Consider the following 18,125-nt stretch of genomic DNA (forward strand, 5'->3'; position numbering starts at 1 on the left):
CTTTGCTATAATTTCGTCGCACATATCGCGAGATTCGAGGCCATGTAATAATTGCTCTATTAGCATTCTGTCTAAAAATTCTCCGTACTCGCAATAAACTGCCCCTTGACGTAAACGAAGAGCGAAGTTTGATACTGTCTCACCCTTTTGTTGACAAATTTGTCGGAAACGAATGCTCTCTGCGAACTTGTTTTTAGCGCGATCCATATGGCTTTTAAGTGTATCTCGTACCTGCTCAAATGTGAGATCCTCAGGTGACCTCGGGCTTACCAGAAACTTGAGTGCCTGATTTAGCTCAGTTCCCATGTGAACACGCGCGAAATTGGCCCATTGCTCTTCCGGAATTTTGCTTAGTTTGAGTGCCCACTCGAAGCGTTTAAAATAGTCTTCCACGGTGGCACCATCCGAAGAACGAAATTCACCAATATTGAATGACGGTGGTTTCGATTGAGCCGTGGCACCGGCTGTGGCCCCTGTTGCCGATTCGGCGGCCATTCGCGCAGCTTCTCGAATAGCCTCCACGAAGACATTCGTTAGCGATGCTAGAGCTTGCGGTAGATAACGACATTTGCTCGTTCGTAGCTATCACTGATTAAAACCCTTTACTTCTGACATCACTGTTGTATACTCGAAGGAGAGGAATAAGTGGGTTGTCTCTGAGTCGTGATTCTTTGTAAAACTTTACTTTTATTCAGAGCGTGCGTGTTACGTGTACAACTGTTACTCGAGAACTGCTACCGCTACCAACCGGCTAGTAACAAATATAGGTGGAGCGCACGGAGAAAACTCTGATTGGCTGTAAGCGTTATTGTGTGTGTGTGTGTGTGTATTTGTATATGGCGGTCGGTTCAAAATACAATGGTATATTCATACAAGCCAGTATTTTATTTACACCCGAGCACCCAACTCCAGCGTGTACAGCTCCTGTCATTTATAAGTTAGAAGTTTAAATCAACATATTAATTTTGATAAATTATATAATAATTAATAAAAATTACATAGATACAATGTTTGCAAATGGAAAAAATGTATTGACTATAACTTACCTAATACAATTTTTGTGTTTACATCACTGTGTTTAGAGTTATCTTTTGATGTATGAATTTTTCCTGTAGCAACATCTGTAAATGTAGAACAATCCCGACAACGTACTTTTAAAATTGAATTTAAACCAAGTCGTCTTTCGTTTACTACATTTTTAAGTAAAAAATCTTTTTCACAGTAACAGCAAGTTAGATTTTTGGCAAGCTCGGACACTTCTACAATACGTCTTCCAACACATAAATAATTGTTTTTTTGACAGGACTTTTTCTTTTTCTTTGCTTCAGACATTGCCGCTAAAGCTTTAAGTCTTTTCTTTAATACTTTTTCTTTCATTAATCTTCCTTTGTAACGTACAACAGACATTTTCGCTTATATTTCTTCTAATTCCAAATAACCTCAATAGCACAACCTCAATAATCTCAATAACGCGAGCATCGCGAGCTAACTTCAATGGTATACTGACATTACTGACGCGAGTCGCGAGCATACAGTATTGCCAGATTGGTAAGACCATACAGGATTGGTTGAAAACGGTACAGTTTAGTCAAAAGTTTTACATAGATAAGTAGAGTTTTCCGTACATTATCGTATGCAGTGTGACCATTATTTTTGACTAATACTGTCGCGATACAACTACCTTAAAAGGTACGTGTCACTCGTGTCAAGGAAGGTTATGTCTGAGTATCGCTGTGGTAATTTGCGTAGCATTGAAGTTGAAGAATCTTAACGACATCTCGCGGCGCACGGGAACACGTGTAGTGTTTCGCGTAGTGCGCCGCGAGATGTCGTTAAGAACATGTCAGAAATAAGAGGACTCTAGTGGAAAAGACACAGAATGAGTAGAGAAAATAAGAAAAGTTTTGGCAATGAGTCGTGCGAGAATATAGTGAAAAATTTCTCATGCATGGAATTGGCTATTTCGCGTACAGATGGCGCGCACGGAATGGGCCACTTTCGACGCACGTGTGATATAAAATATTTTTATATACAACGACGATAAAAGCGAGCGTCGACGTTCGTTGGAGCATCGACAACACATGGCGAGCGGTCTCTCTCTCGCTTCCGTTCCCCCGTTTGCGTTATTTCTTCCTCGCGCGGATTTAACTTAATAATTATTATTATTTAAAACAATATTATTATTATAAAATATACTTAACAATAGTTAAGAAAGCGGAAAAATGAATAATAAATGAAATATATGGAATTAAGCATAAAAATATTTATTCATAAAATTTTAAAATTTGAAAAATTACCACACCTCTTCCTCTTCAATGTCAAACTCATTTTCCATATTAAATAATCTTCGTAATCCGAAGATGTTCACATTTCCCAAAATGTCCCAGATTTCCTCGTTATATTCGGAATCCACTCTTCTGAACCAGCGTACCAAATGCTGGTTATGTATGTTGATAAATCCACTAATTTGGATTTCATCGAAATATATAAAATGCTGAAAAAAAATTTTAAAAAGTTTAAAAAATTTTAAATCGGTGAAAAACTATTATTATATCTCTTCTCTCTGGGCGACTTTTTACCCGCCTCCACTATAACCGCCGTTGAATTTAGTCTCGTCGTGGCCGCGAGCAGTAACAGACGCGTGTCAGGACAGTTTTTTACGTATCATCCACAAAAGTCGCGCATGACATGCGTATGAAAAAAAAATTAGAAACACATGCACATATACATATGTTGCACAAGAAACGGACAATAACTCGGACGTAAACATAGGACCTACATATGCGATGTAGATGGTCAACCTATAACGACGGTCATGTCGCTATAATTTCGTCTGACACAAAAGAGGCTCGACTCGGGTTCGAGTCAAAAGGACCCCCGGCGCCGACCATCGCGGGGGCACGACGGAAAAGTGGCATTCTGACTGCAATCGCAGAGCAGTGCACGCGTTAGACGAGACCGTATTTTTTGTGTAATTTTTTAAAAATTATTTTGGTATTGTGATGCCTCCGTACAATCTTCCCCCGTACGTGTCTAAATATGTAAAAATAAGTGACATTGAAAACAATTTTAATTTCAACGACTTTAATTTGAACGACTTTGCTGGTGCTGGTGATCAAGAGGAGAAGCCCGCTACTCTCCCGCGTATCCCGCGTCTCCCGCGTCTCCCGCGTCTCCCGCGTCTCCCGCGGACGCTCGGTGGCGGACGCGGGCTTATCCCCCGCGGGCGGCCGGTATTAAACGTTAATATCGCGGAATTTTTCGATTCCGATTTTGATATAGAGGATATAGTGATAGTGATAGTGAGATTCAGGAGAAGAGGTCCGCTGCTCCCCCGCGTCAGCCACCCGCGCCCCGGCTCCCAACAGCTCAGGTGGGCACGCCACCCGGTATCTCACGCGGGCGAACGCTGCGGAACGGTCTCGGCCTCCCGGCCCTCGGACGCGGACGGGCACAATTTTACGCCGACTCCCTCGCACAGGGTCGCGTGTATCGTCCAACCGCGGAGGACGAAAGATTGGCAGACGAGGCGTTCAACCAATTGCAATTGATGGCTGTGTTGAGACGGATGATGGCTGGCCGCGGCCATGCCCCCCCTACCCCCTCGTCGAGATTAAAGTAATTTCTGTTTTGTTCTTTTTTTTACCTAAAAAATTAATAACGTGGGAGCGAGAGAGAAACCGCGCGCGAGGAAAAGAGAACGTAAACGAGAAAACGCTCGCGAACGGGGGAAAGACAAAGGAGGTCGAGAGCAAGAGAGACCATCAATGAGGGGGAACGGAAGCGAGAGAGAGAGGCCGCGAGTGCGCTGTGTGACGTCACGCGGACCGACACGTGGCTGTTGGACGCGGACCCCCATCCTCCCGCGGCGCGCCGCCGATAAAATTCCAGCAGCCGAACGGCGCCCGTCAGCCTTTGTAATACCTCGCGCCGATAAAGTGACGACCCCCCCTCCGCGGACCACCCTCGGCGTAGAACGCGGACACCCCCCCCTTCGGCGGTACCTTTTCTCAACGATATATTTATTAATATTTAATAAACAACATGTCCCGACACGCTCGCCGACGCCCCCCTCTAACCCCCCCTCGCCGTCGAGTCCCCCTGCCCGCGGCACCCCCCCCCCCGCTCCTCACCCCCCCTCAGATACCCGAGTTAGAACTGTCAAAACACCATCTACTTAGCGTCACGCATTTTAACAAGTTCTACAATTAGATCTCGAATAGACAGCGATAAACCGACAGTCGACTGTCGAATCAATTCCACAAAGGATGTATGTACCCACACTGATTCCGATATCCAAATACTTGTAAGCCGTGACTGTCAGGGCAAATCGTCTGCCCAAGATACGAGGCGTATAACGAGGTTCCGATTTATTAAAACTGTAGAAAAATAAAGTAGATAAATTAATAAAATTAGAAAATATAAATTTTTAAAAATTTATCCAAAGTAATACTTACGTTTTGCGCTCGTCCGATGAAACTTCACGAGGCTTAGGCGTATAACGAGGTTCCGATTTTTCACGAGGATATAGAGTAAGATCCCAGGGCTCCCAGACGTAACTTATTTTGTGAAAGACAAAATGTGGGACATTGAGTAGTGTTCATATGAACTTTGAATGGTACCTGCAAAGGTGGTTAGACGGCCGATTTACAGGTACCAGGTGAGAAAGGTAAGTAAAAATAGGACTAACTTAACTTAAATTCTGAAGGCTGATTTTTATATATACTTTATAAAATATTATTACAAAATAATATTCAACACTGCCAGACACTTTCCGCCGGCCATAACTTCCGCCAGACGCTTTAAAGCTCCCAATAAAAAAAAATGAACTTTACTTACATTCTGACGCTTGATTTTTATATATGTTACTTAGGGGACTATTTCAAAACTATATGTGCTTAGCCAGACAAATCGTAAGGGCCAAACATCCCCCAGACACCAAAAACATTCAGCCGTGAGTATGAGCGCGAGGGTACTATGCACGCGTTTTAGAGCGAGTGAGATATCTATGTGATTCATAGTCCGCCTCAGTCTACTGTGTGTGTGTGTGTGTGTAAATATTTCCAAAATAAAAAATAAAAGAAAAAAGGCTATTAGGGTCGGACGCGGTTCTTCGTGCGTGGAATCAGTTTATTCGTCTTCTTGAAGTACAAAAATATGAACGTTTTGGCTCATTTTTGAGCCATCCTCAGCAATAACAGGCGATCTGCCGCACGTTCCCCATGTCAACTGGCGAGCTTACAGACTCGAATTAACGTGGACCAAATAATCCTTATCTGTAATTTTTTAAATCAATTGTAAACTACGCCCATGAACGCTTCTTACTGGTTAACTAAACTTTGTGACGTGTCGAGTTCTGGCGTTGTCATTGGTACTCTGGATCCGATATCATAACAATATATTATCTTATTGACACAACTATCTATGTAAAACATTACCGATGGTTTGACTTGTGACACGCTTCTTATTTTCAAATTTTGTCATTTTATTGCTGTTGTAACGTGTGGATGGGACGAATAAGTCCCTTCGCTGCTTTTATGGTATACGGCTTCATGCCCCACGTTTACTTTGACCTTTTGGTGAGTCTATAAAACTTTTTCGTTCTTATTTCATCTAATATTTTATAAAAAAAAATTACATATAAGAATTATTTGGTCTACGTTAATTCGAGTCTGTAAGCTCGCCAGTTGACATGGGGAACGTGCGGCAGATCGCCTGTTATTGCTGAGGATGGCTCAAAAATGAGCCAAAACGTTCATATTTTTGCACTTCAAGAAGACGAATAAACTGATTCCACGCACGAAGAACCGCGTCCGACCCTAATAGCCTTTTTTCTCTTATTTTTAATTCTCGAGGATCATATGATTTTATTAAATATTTCCAGTATTCAATAAAATATAATGGCAGAGTTATTAAATTGTGCGTTTTGTAGAAAGTCTGATGAGAACTTATCATTGTTTACGAAAAAGGCTTTAAAAAAGTGTCAAAAAATTTTAATTCAGAGAAAGATACATAATCTAAAATATAAAGATGTAGTTTTGCCAGTTGAATTGTTTGAAAGTGGTTATCACAAACAGTGTTACAAATCGTTTACAGGGTTAATGAAAAAATATTACTCTGAAAAATTGGTAACGACACAAAAATCTACCTCAAATAAAAATTCATTAAATATCGCAGACGATACATCTACAGCATCTACATCAAGTCCACCAACTATTTCTGTAATTGAGGATCCATCTACAGCATCCACCTCAAATCCAGCAACTAGTATTTTACCTGAGCCTATTGTAATACCTGAGCCAGCTGAGTTACTCGAACCGGCTTCATCTAATTCTGAAGGACATTGTGTGCAGCTGGAATGTGTTGTTGATTCCCTCTCTCAAAGCAATATTTCGTTTGAAAGCAACGTAAGCATTGATGAAAATGAACAAATTTGTATATTTTGTAACCAAAAGACAAAAAAACATAGATCAAAAAGACTGCCATTACATTCATCTAATAAAAACGATTTTCTGAATAAGATAGATGAAGAAAACGAAACATTTGCGGAGTTGATTAATAAAGTTAAAAATTGTATTCATACAAAAATATATTATCACAAAAATTTTCAATTGGAATATTCTTATAAAACATCGTCAAAGAAAAAAACAATTAAAACAAACTGGCATGATGTTCGTCAACTCCATCAAGCTGTTTTTGATGAAATGTGTGTTTTTGTTGAAGAAAATGTAATAAAAAAAGGACGGTGTTTTTTTCTGACATATCTTCATAGATATTATATGGAGTTATTTAAAGAAGAGGAAGAAAATTCCGAAGAAATGATAGGGAATTTTGCACCACATAATTTAGAAAGTAAAATAGTGAAAGCATTTGATAAAGAAATAAAATTTTTAATAATTTAAAATAAAAAGTTATTAGCTCCAAAACATTTAACTGTTATCGACAATTAATCTTTTGAAAATTTAAAAGACGAAGACATCCTCCATAAAGCTGCTTTACTATTAAAAAAATCTGTTTTGCAAGCCGAGAAAAAGAAATTACCAAACGATATATCAGTACGCGACTTGCAGGAAGGAGAAGTATCCGTGCCCCAAGATTTATCAGAGTTTTATTTCACTTTAATCGCCGGAAGTAACAGCAAACGCAAAAATAATCCGAAATGCATACGACAAGTACAATCTTTTTGTGAAGACGTTGTATACGGTATATATAACGGAAAATTTAAAACTTCTAAGCACATTAAGCTCGGAATGACTCTAAAAAGTTTAACTAATAGTCGTAAAATTATAGATATAATTCACAGATACGGACATTGTATTAGTTATCCAGGAGTAGAAGAACTGGAAACAGAAGCAACATATTTTTCTATACAAAAATCAACTTTGTGTCCGGAAGCAATTAAAAAAACAAAACAAATTTATGCACCGGTGTTGCTTTCGATAATTTCAATCGGTTTGTTAAAACCAAAAATGGTAAGGATACATTACACGATACGGTTGGGGTTATTTATCAGAATGTAGACCCAAATACTCCAGATGAATCCGAAGTCCGAAATTTGCCTTCTGTCAGCAGCCAGGGACCTTCAAACTTGAGAAAAAGAAGACGGAGAACATTTGAGGGTATAAATGTAGAGGAAGAGCCATATCCTAAACAACCGAAGATGACTAATGATTTAGAAGTTTCAGTTCACGAAGACGGAAGTATGCCGCCTGCAAATTTACAATTGTATAATAATATCGATACATAAAAATAACAAAACAAGCTCGTGTATATAAACAATAGGAGGGTATCGGCCAATAACGAGCAAAGACAAATTAGTTATAAATGTCGATTTTTCAAATGTATTATCAACAATGTTGAAGGGACGTTTCGACACACCGTGCCTTCTTCAGCCTCATGATATACATTAAAATATATACGCTTCAAACTATTTTTACAATCAAAAATTACCTTAGATATTATGACGTCGCACGAAATTTACAACTACGTATGGATTTAATAAGTGGGTCTCTAAGCTGTTGATAGCCTGAGTTATCTCGGTGCGCATTAGTTTGAAGATCTTCATTTTAAATCGAACAGGATCCATGATTTTTTCCTCAGTGGACAATGGGAATCAATCGTGTCAGTCAGCGAAGCCAGTTCGTCACAATAGGAGTCAAATATATAAAATTCGAACGCGTGTGGACTGTAATGTAATGAAGCGAATTATGTTGTTTGTCAAAAAGTAAAATAGTAATAAAAGTTAACAATTCTACATACTAATTTGTGGAAACACCGAAAGCTATTTTTAAGTACCGTACTGATTCGAATCCTCCGTGCGACTGGGTAACAAGTAACAAACGTCGTGACACAGTCAACCAACCATAACTATCGGTCTATACGCAACTAAGTCCCTATGAATTGTTACTAAGTTCGCTTAAGATACTAAAATATGACCCATCAAGTAATTCAGTATCTTTGTTGGAATTAATGCCGTTTTTTTTGTTCTTTTATGTGAATCATTTCGGAAATCAGCCGTTTATGATAATTTGTCTCAAAATCCAATATTACAGGATTGTTCCAATTGAAACTATGGTTGAGATTTTGCATATGTTCCGTTATGACCGAATGCTTTGATGGATCCAATTTAAAGTTGGTTTTGTGTTCATTAATTCTTGTTTTTAATTGCCTTTTGGTTTGCCCCACATAAGAGGCATCACAATTGTTACAATTAATTTTGTAGATGACATTATTATTCACGCACAGTTCAGAAACATCTTTATGTGTTTTTATGAATTTGTTTAATTTGTTCAGCAATCTGTAACCAATTACATGTTCGTTTTTATTAAAAAAAACGAGCTACTTTATCTGAGATATTATTGATAAATGGTATAACAATAGTTTTTCTTCCATCAATGTCATCCGAATCAATTGTATCAATTTTATTTCTATTCATATTAAGTTTGCCGAATATCGATACAATTTGGATGTTGAGCCATGCTCTGCAATTACCAAATCTCCCAATGTGGGTTGGATACAATTGTTTGATAAGTAATGATAATAATACAAAGCAAACAATTTCTTATCTCACTCCAATAAATTCATCACCTACTAACACGCCAGTTATTTTGGAAACGATGAAGCAAAGCCAGAGCATTTGTGAAGAAGTTAAACAATCTTCCATTCAAGTTACATACGATCTAGCAATTGCAAAAGTAGCCTTACAAATTCAAGCTACCAAAGCACCAAAGTTTGACAATCTATTTATATATTTGGGGCCGTTCCATATTATGATGTCATATTTTAAAGCCATAGGAAAATTTTTAGTGGACTGCGGCTTATCAAATATCATGGTGCAAAGTAATTTGCTAGCGTCGGGGTCAGTTAGTGGATTCCTGGAAGGAAAACACTTCAATAGATGTAAAAGGCTTCATCCGTTGATGTCAGTGGGACTGGAAATTTTACATTTTAGATCGTTTTTAGACATGACACAGGTTACAGATACAATGGTTGAAGAAATTACTCGTCTGCAGAATACTCTATTGTCATCATTTGAAGTGGAGAATGAAGAACTAAAGGAATTATTAAATAACTATAATACATATTTATAAACAACAGACTCTTAACGGCGAGTATGGTAAAACACCACAGTTTTATTTAATATATATTAATCTTGTTTATATTATTATTTAACTTTGTCGAGAAGCGTCCGCATTGGAGATTTTGAACTATTTAAATTCGTACTACCGAAGATCACGAATCTATTTTTTATCTTCAATCAACCAAATTATGCTCGATGGACAGTTCGATACGTTGCGAATTTATTAAACGTTGCCGAAACTCACCCTGATTTGTTTGAGGAATTTCAAGGAGGTTTTTTGGCATTCAAAGAACAAATAAGCTTTTTTCAAAACAACCAATTGATTTAGTTCTAGAGCAAACAATAAACGCTGATGCAGCCAGGAGACTTACTGGTATCATACAATTCACAAATTCAATCTCAGCACGCCAACAATGGGCCCGAAGCCATGATATCAGATCAACAGTAATTAGTTCAATCTATAAAGATTTGGGTTTACAAAAAGAGCAAGATGTTACAGGAGAGCTAGCCAATCATACCATCAAAAGTAATGCTAAGCAGCTGCAAAAATTCATCGAAACTTTTGATTTATTTATAAATCCATTCGATGCAAAAGTGCCAAAAGATATTTTAATTAATATTTTGTCTGGTAAAGCAGCGTCAGAGCCGGTAAAAAAATTTCTTCTAAACATTGAAAAAAATGGTGACGTGAAACGTACAACGTTCATTGCAGAATGCGAATCAGATATTAGCAGGTTTGAGAAGAGCATTAAAAGAACACCGTTAGAAAACTTTACTCTGGATTGTTCTAAAAAAAGGAAAACAAAAATAGGTGGTAAAGTGCAGGAAGTACGAATTCAAAGGGATTTATTTGGGCGTATGCTTGGAATATCTATAGATCATAAAGTCGATATGGCCAAAATTTTGGCATATCCTATAACCCCAGTGCCATTATCGATGTGCCATTTCGATGGTGGCATCTGCAAAACTCAAAAGTCGACCTTAATGAAATCTTTAGAAAAAAGCGTTGAACACAATCCACCTCCTCAAACTGATATTTTATTAATTGATGGTTTTTTCTTGCTACACACGATGAGAAACGTGCCTAAAACTTTGGGAGATATTTCAAAGAAGATGCTTAAAATGGTAACACAACTTAAAGCGACAAGATACGACGTCATCTTCGATCAATACTTTTCTCCTTCAATCAAAGATTACGAAAGATCTCGTCGACAAGAGTCTACACAGCTGGATTTCAACATTACTGGAGCAGATAAAGTTAGACCATCTGATTTTTTGAAAGAGTTGAAGAATATACGCTTTAAACAGGCTCTTGTTGATTTTTTCATTCAACACTGGGCTGCTGATGAAATGGTACCATTCATTGGCAATAAACGGGTTTTTATTAATTTCAGGCAATGTCATTCTTACATCGTTCGTAATAACAAAGTTGTATCAAGTGTAGAAAACGATTTATCATGTTGTTACGTCCTGCAGACTCCACGATATCCCTTTTTCGCGGGAATCCTTATGCGCCTAAGATAGCCCTAAGATTAGAATAAACAAGCCAAGTACGGACGGTTATCGATCGGGGTGAGGTTAGATCTCCTCGCATTCCTTTTTTTTTATGATCAAACTACCTATTTGCTTGGGCAACTAAAAGCAATCTCTCAGATGATAAATTACTAACAGACGGGGGATATGGTGACCAGATTCTTGTCAACCTCGTCTGGCCCATAACTATAAATCCGGCGACACAACGCGCAGAAAGGAGCCTTAACTTCAGACGAGGGATGATGGGATCTGTATTATATCGCGCGACTCACTTAAAACTGGCCGTGCGATGTTCCGACAAACAGAAACGAAACCTAATACGTAGTTTTAGAAATCTTAAGAGCACGTGGCGGAAGTTTCTGTTTGCAATAAAACTGCACTTAAAATTGAGAAGTATGGATAGTCTGTCAACGTAGACACAGGGTCGCGAGATAAGTAAGGAACCCTAATAAAAGAGAAATCGGCGATAGCCGAAAAACAAATGCGTCACTGGAAAGAACCGATGGGTTACACCCCTAATAAGACAGTGGAGGCCAAGAGGAGGCTCAACAATGAAAAACCGCAAAAATCGATAACCGTCTCTAGCTTTCCAGGATAGGCGAAAACTTACGAATCTACCTCTTGGGTGAGGAACATCTCAACCAATAAAAAATCCGTTAAACAAAAATTAGAAACATCCCGCCAACCCGAAATTCTTTAAACAATAAACCAGACACACCCCACATGAAATCCACCCCTTCCATTCCCTACATTTTCCTATATAAACCCCGAGATTGCGACACTCTCTCTCTCAAAACTTCTCAGTCTCTTCAAACCTCTGAAGATTTAGTCTGCATTTCGGCATTATAATCGTGATCTCTTCCGTTTTCGAGTCACGATTTCGCATTTAGAGTCTGTGCAAAAGATCCAGCAGCACATCAGTCGCTCCGACTCATTCACCAGCGACACCGAGAAGAAACCCACTCGTTTTTGAACTCATCAAGTAGTAAATCCCGTAATTTTCTTGATCCTTCATTTTCCGCGTTATTGCCCCCCCCTTCTTAAACGGTCTATCGATTGTCGGACTCTCGGAAGCTCATTATATATTTGGGGCCGGTCAGTGTAGACATCAGGTTCCCAGCGGTCGTTGGCGTTGTCGTGGGCCTGACTTGCCTCCCGGCGTCTCGCCGCTGTCGTGGACTCAGCTGGTCCACTGACCTCCCTGAGCTTATGCTCGTGGGTCGGTTAGTGTATGCATCGAGTTCCCAGCGGTCGTTGGCGTTGTGGCAGGCCTGACTTGGCTCCCGGCGTCTCGTCGTTGTCGTGGGCCCAGACTGTCCACTGACCTTCCCCCCCCCCCTAAGCTCGACGATTTCCTTTTGTTCGCTTCCGACCGGGTCCGAGAGAGACTGACTAAAAATAAGTAAATATTTTTAGTGGACCCGAAAGCCCTGGCCCCTCAAGGACCGAATCTCCGCACAATTAGGCGACATAAAAATCGCCAGAACAAGCGGGCGCGACGGGAGGTCGAACTCCCCCGGGAGCGGCTCAACGCCGGTCCTCCGCGACTCGCCACCCCACCGCCCCTACTAGCTTCTACGAAAGAACCCGGTTGTTCGAACCAGGATTGTCCCGCTACCATCCTGCCCTATCACCCAGTCGTCCTACCCTCCCGCCCAATAGTCGAACATCGCCCTATTTGCCGTGTGGGTCCGTTTCGCGTGGTCCTGCCTCGCGTGGTCCCCGTTAACCCCGATCCAGTCCGCTTCTTAGAACCTCCCGATTCCCCCTCCTCTTCCCGAAGTCCGTCCCCAACCTCCTCGACTGCCTCGACCCTCGATCCTGAGACCATAACATTAGATTAATAACTGTAGAAATTAACCTTATTTTTTATATGTTTTTAACTTCATAATTTAAATACAACTTTAATTTTAAGGCCGACTTAAATTAATTTACACACTAAATTCATGTAAAATTACTACTAATTCCGATTGTAATAATAGCGGGCAGGATGTTCATTATCAAGTAGGTTTTCCTTAAAGATCCTGCCCAATCACCCCCGCACCTATGTATTACCCGCGAGAAATATACACACATGTCACACCTACATTTAATACATTTACCCTTTATCTGGATTTGTTTATTATTGTACTATCGCCTGATTTTTTTTTCTTTACTCAATGTCATTAATAAATTCTATGTTAATTTGTAATAAATGTTCTATTTATTTCTAAAATAAAATGTTTCTTTCATTAAATTGAGACCTCATCCTACCATCCACCTCTCGAAATTGCACGGTCCGATCCTGAGTTAAAGGGATTAAATTCTCTGACTCGAAAAAGGACCGACGATCGCACCGCTCATGAAAGGCGTCCTAGGGTCTTTACAGACGTTGACCCTTTCTGAGTCGTAAAAGTGCGTTCGGCTCGCGCCACGCGTTTCCGAGCGCGTACTTGCGAGCGACATTTGTAAGTATCTAGCTGCGTCCTCCCTTCCCCCGACCCCTCTGGCTAGCCTTTTCCTTGCTTCCCAGATCTTCACATCCTAATCCCGGGGTTGGACGTAACAATGTTCAGAGCATGAAGAAGCGGACACGAAAATTATTTATCATATTTGTATATTGATGCTCAGGCAAATTTTGTAATTAGATGTTCTGATACTGATATTGCAACGATAATGTTGGGTAATATGCATAATTTAAAAAATGACGATTTAAAGGTATGGATACTCACAGGCACTGGAAATAAGCAAAGATATATTGACTTAACGAAGATTTACGAGTACTTAGGAATGTCGTTGTGTAGAAGTTTACCCGGATTTCATGCTCTCACTGGATGTGACTATAATCCTTCTTTCTTCAAGAAAGGGAAACAAAGACCATTTAATATATTGAAGAAAAAATATGAGTATCTCAACAAGTTTTTATGGAATTCGGCGAACCAGAGTCATTTACAAATCACAATATACAACAAGATATGTTCAACAAAATACAGAATTTCATCTGCGACATTTACAATGTTACTGGAACACTTGACGTGGATGCTGCCAGGCTTCAGCTGTTCATAAATAACTACACCGTTTCTGATGTAAATAAAGAATTTAACCCCAAAAACATAAAAAACTTTGATGCGAGCAATCTACCGCCATGTAAAAGTGAGCTTTTCCAACAATTTCGTAGGGCAAATTACATTTCAAGTATATGGAATAATGCTAATGAAAAAAAACCAAGCATTTTCACTCCTGAGAACAATGGCTGGACATTGGAAAAAAAACCAGTACCATTTTCACTGGTTTGATGGTGACCAATTACCGGGTTTTGTCAGTGAAACGCTTCAGGAGAACACAGGTATTTTACATTAACTTTAAATTTTGAAATTATTATATTCTTAGTTGTTTGTTTTTTAATTTGTTTATTTATTTTTACAGAAGAAGCTGCTAGCGACGATAATGATAAAGATGATGATGATGACTTGAATATAGAGTATCATGATAGGTTTGATGATGAAGTTTCTAATGACCCTAACGATGATGACCAGGACGATTAAGGGACAGTAAAATACTTTTAAATGAATAATTATTGATAATTAACTTAATATTTTCGAAAATTCGCTTTAAAACGCGAGCATAGTATCCTCGCGCTCATACTCACGGCTGAATGTTTTTGGTGTCTGGGGGGATGTTTGGCCCTTACGATTTGTCTGGCTAAGCACATATAGTTTTGAAATAGTCCCCTAAGTAATATATATAAAAATCAAGCGTCAGAATGTAAGTAAAGTTCATTTTTTTTTATTGGGAGCTTTAAAGCGTCTGGCGAAAGTTATGGCCGGCGAAAAGTGTTTGGCAGTGTTGAATATTATTTTGTAATAATATTTTATAAAGTATATATAAAAATCAGCCGTCAGAATTTAAGTTAAATTAGTCCTATTTTTACTTACCTTTCTCACCTGGTACCTGTAAATCGGCCGTCTAACCACCTTTGCAGGTACGCAGGTATTCAAAGTTCATATGAACACTACTCAATGTCCCACATTTTGTCTTTCACAAAATAAGTTACGTCTGGGAGCCCTGGGATCTTGGACTAATACGGTACGTAATAATTCATACTTGTGCTGCTTTCCTCAAAGCCGCGAAGTACCTTATCGGGAATATCGCGAGTGAACATCCACTTTTCAGAATTATTTATGTTTTCACTGCGACCAGCCATTGTTCTTATTACTCCGTAAGAGGTATACTGTTTTCACTGTTGAAGTTGCTTTAAACGATGAGACTCGATTGATTTTAACTTAGTAACACTAGTTAAAACGTTAACTCCGTTTGCAACCTTTTAGAAAAATTGGACGGCGCGCGTAGATGAAAAATTATAAGGGAAGGAATAATTCCTCTTTCTTTAACATTTTCAAGCACCAATGTCAGCGGTGCTTACATAGAAGTTATAAAAAATCATACCAATGACTAAGAAGTGGAAAATGAACCAATTATACACGACAACACCCTACCTTAAAAATTATGATGTGGTGGGAGAAATTAGGAGAGGGAAACCTCTAACAACTAATGGGAATGGGGAAAAAAAATAAAGCATTGTAAAATTATATATAATTTATTTTTTTAAAAGATCCCAATTTTTCTAACGTCGCGACCACCAGTTAAATAATTTTAATACATTTTGTAATGCACAATTTTTAACATGTTTTCCACATCGCATAGTGTTAGTAACATCTAGATTATTTAAAGATTTGACATCTTCGTAATCCGCATCCAAAGTCCCGATGATCAGCTTTTTTGTCACATAATTCTCAAGTAGATCCACCAGCCATTCCGTTTCTGGCATCTCTTGACGTACACGAGAGTCGGTATCTCGTCATCCTCTTCTGTACCAAGCACGGCTGATGTAATTAAGCGTTTTACCATACCGTATGGCACGTTTCCCTCATCCCATGGTAATCCATGGTGATGCAATCAGCCAGGAAGCACATGACTTGTCAGATTTTGTGAGAAGACTCCACGGCATGGGGCACGTAAAGATGTAATGCTCCAGAACGGTCCCGTTCCTCAGCACCGCTGCCTCCTTTGCGACAAATTTCAGCCCGACGATGAAACCTTTCAGATCGACAAACGTTGGCACAATCATAATGCAACGAAGGAATGATCCGTACTGTACCATATCGCGCTACATATGTCGCTCTTATATCGGATTATTTGTCAACATGGCGATTTACATGAGTTTGCGCACTACATTAGACAGCGAGCAGTATTCGATTACGCGATCATGCAAGATGAGACAATAGGCGGTAGTATTTGCAGGTACATTTTATTTACAGTCAAATTCTATTCGCACATCCACGGTGGCGCTCTTGACAGACTCGTTTTGTCGCGAGCAATCGATGACAACAAAAGGTCCTTCCATCAGGAATGTATACAAGCTGCAAAGCGTATCACTGGAATCGTATCCGTAATAAGTTTTACGAAAACGCGCGTACATATCAAAAAGAAGGCTGTATCAATTTTTAGTAAAATCTAAGTTCAAGTCATCGTACGGATAAAATTTGGAGTTTAGATAAAGTTTGACATTGGTCAAATTACAGTCATCGAATACGCTAACATTTTGAGACATGATGTTCTTGCGGCCGGTCTGCAGCGCAAAAATAACGTATCGCGGCTTTTCTAACTGAGTCGCAGTCTTGACAGCCCACGAATGCTTGGTCGTGCTCTGCAAGAGTGGATACTCGTACAGATCCCACGAACGAAAACTGACACTAAGATATCGCCCGCTCCCCAAGGCCCGTAACAAGGATAGTTTATTAACCTCGTTTAACGTAACGTGAGGCATTCGCCACTGTACTTTAAACAGTTCGATTTCCGGCTCCGTCGCCGGATCTCCTATAATGCAATTGTTGTCGCTACGCGCACGTATCAAAATTAATTCGTGACGAGCATTAACAACGACGCGTTTGTAATCCTCGCAAAAGCCCAGCAACAACTTGAGCGGTACGCAAAAGTTGAAATATCCTTCCGGTATGCTCGATGTAACGTCCCAGCCAGCATTCCGCATGAGTTGAGATTCATTATACGATAGCGATACGTAGTTCTTGATGGTACTGGTTATTCCAACGTTTCTGTTGCGATCAATCTCCACACCGTTGAGTTCGTATCGAATCTCATCGAACATGAATGCTGCACAATTATTTACAAGCATTGCCTGAGACTCATCGTCATTCCTTCTCTTTATTACCAATCGTCCTTCGACGTAGAGAAAGCTTTCACACGGCAACGTGTATAAATCTTGCTGTTGTATGGGTATTCTTATCTCATCGTTGTGTGCAAACGTCGTATTGGCGTACGGATTGTACGTGTGAGTTTCAATCTTGACGACGCTATCGTCAAAGATCGGTTCACCTTCAATGTTCAAGATATTAGCCATTTCGTATGACGAAACTCAATGATTTCAAAAATTCAACGTTCAACGCAGTGAGTTTCTTCTTTGGCGATCGGATTGTCTCTTTAATTTTGTTACTCGTCTGTCGCACCTTCTCCACTTCGTTCAGTATGAGCATCTCACGGTTTACCACAGTCGTCGTCTTCGCACATGCAATCTAACGGTGATCTCTTCTCCACGAAAATCAATCAATCGGCCGTCCTGATCCACGACACGAATCGTTAGATCAGTAATGCTCCGTACGATGATCGGAAGGTAAATGATCTGCGCCGGCGTTTCCGATATCTTATATCCCGGTGGCACACTCGGCGAAAACTCATGTATCGTGTGCACGTACTTGTCGTTGCTGTACGCGCCCGCGGTCACGTTACACTCTATGCGAATGATGTTTACACTGATGATATTTATCGGAACGTCCGATTCATACCATTGTCGCGGCTCCAGCACGCGATTCGCTGAAAATCCCAGCAGCGATCCAATGTTGTTCGGTTTGGCGAAATTTACCCGATAAGCACATTTGATCTCGCTCTTCATCGTATTGTTGTTGGCTCGAATAATCAACGGATATTCTTCATCTTCGCCGACATGTTTCTTTCTCGC

The 18,125-nt window shown here is 39.7% G+C and overlaps 1 protein-coding gene across 1 annotated transcript; it reads right to left on the reverse strand.

Annotated features, from left to right (window-relative positions):
- Positions 1 to 15,874: 15,874 nt before the first annotated feature.
- On the reverse strand, positions 15,875 to 17,510 carry LOC143906804 (uncharacterized). The gene is made up of 4 exons (XM_077423056.1): positions 17,071 to 17,510; positions 16,692 to 16,989; positions 16,064 to 16,244; positions 15,875 to 15,975 (listed from the first exon to the last, which is right to left on the reverse strand). The coding sequence occupies exons 1-4, from the start codon at positions 17,508 to 17,510 to the stop codon at positions 15,875 to 15,877; spliced, it is 1,020 nt and encodes a 339-aa protein (XP_077279182.1).
- Positions 17,511 to 18,125: the final 615 nt, after the last annotated feature.

Source organism: Temnothorax americanus, unplaced genomic scaffold (genome assembly GCF_048541705.1).
Source record: "Temnothorax americanus isolate GAGA-0224 unplaced genomic scaffold, ASM4854170v1 Scaffold76, whole genome shotgun sequence".
In the NCBI taxonomy this organism is placed as follows: Eukaryota; Metazoa; Arthropoda; class Insecta; order Hymenoptera; family Formicidae; genus Temnothorax; species Temnothorax americanus.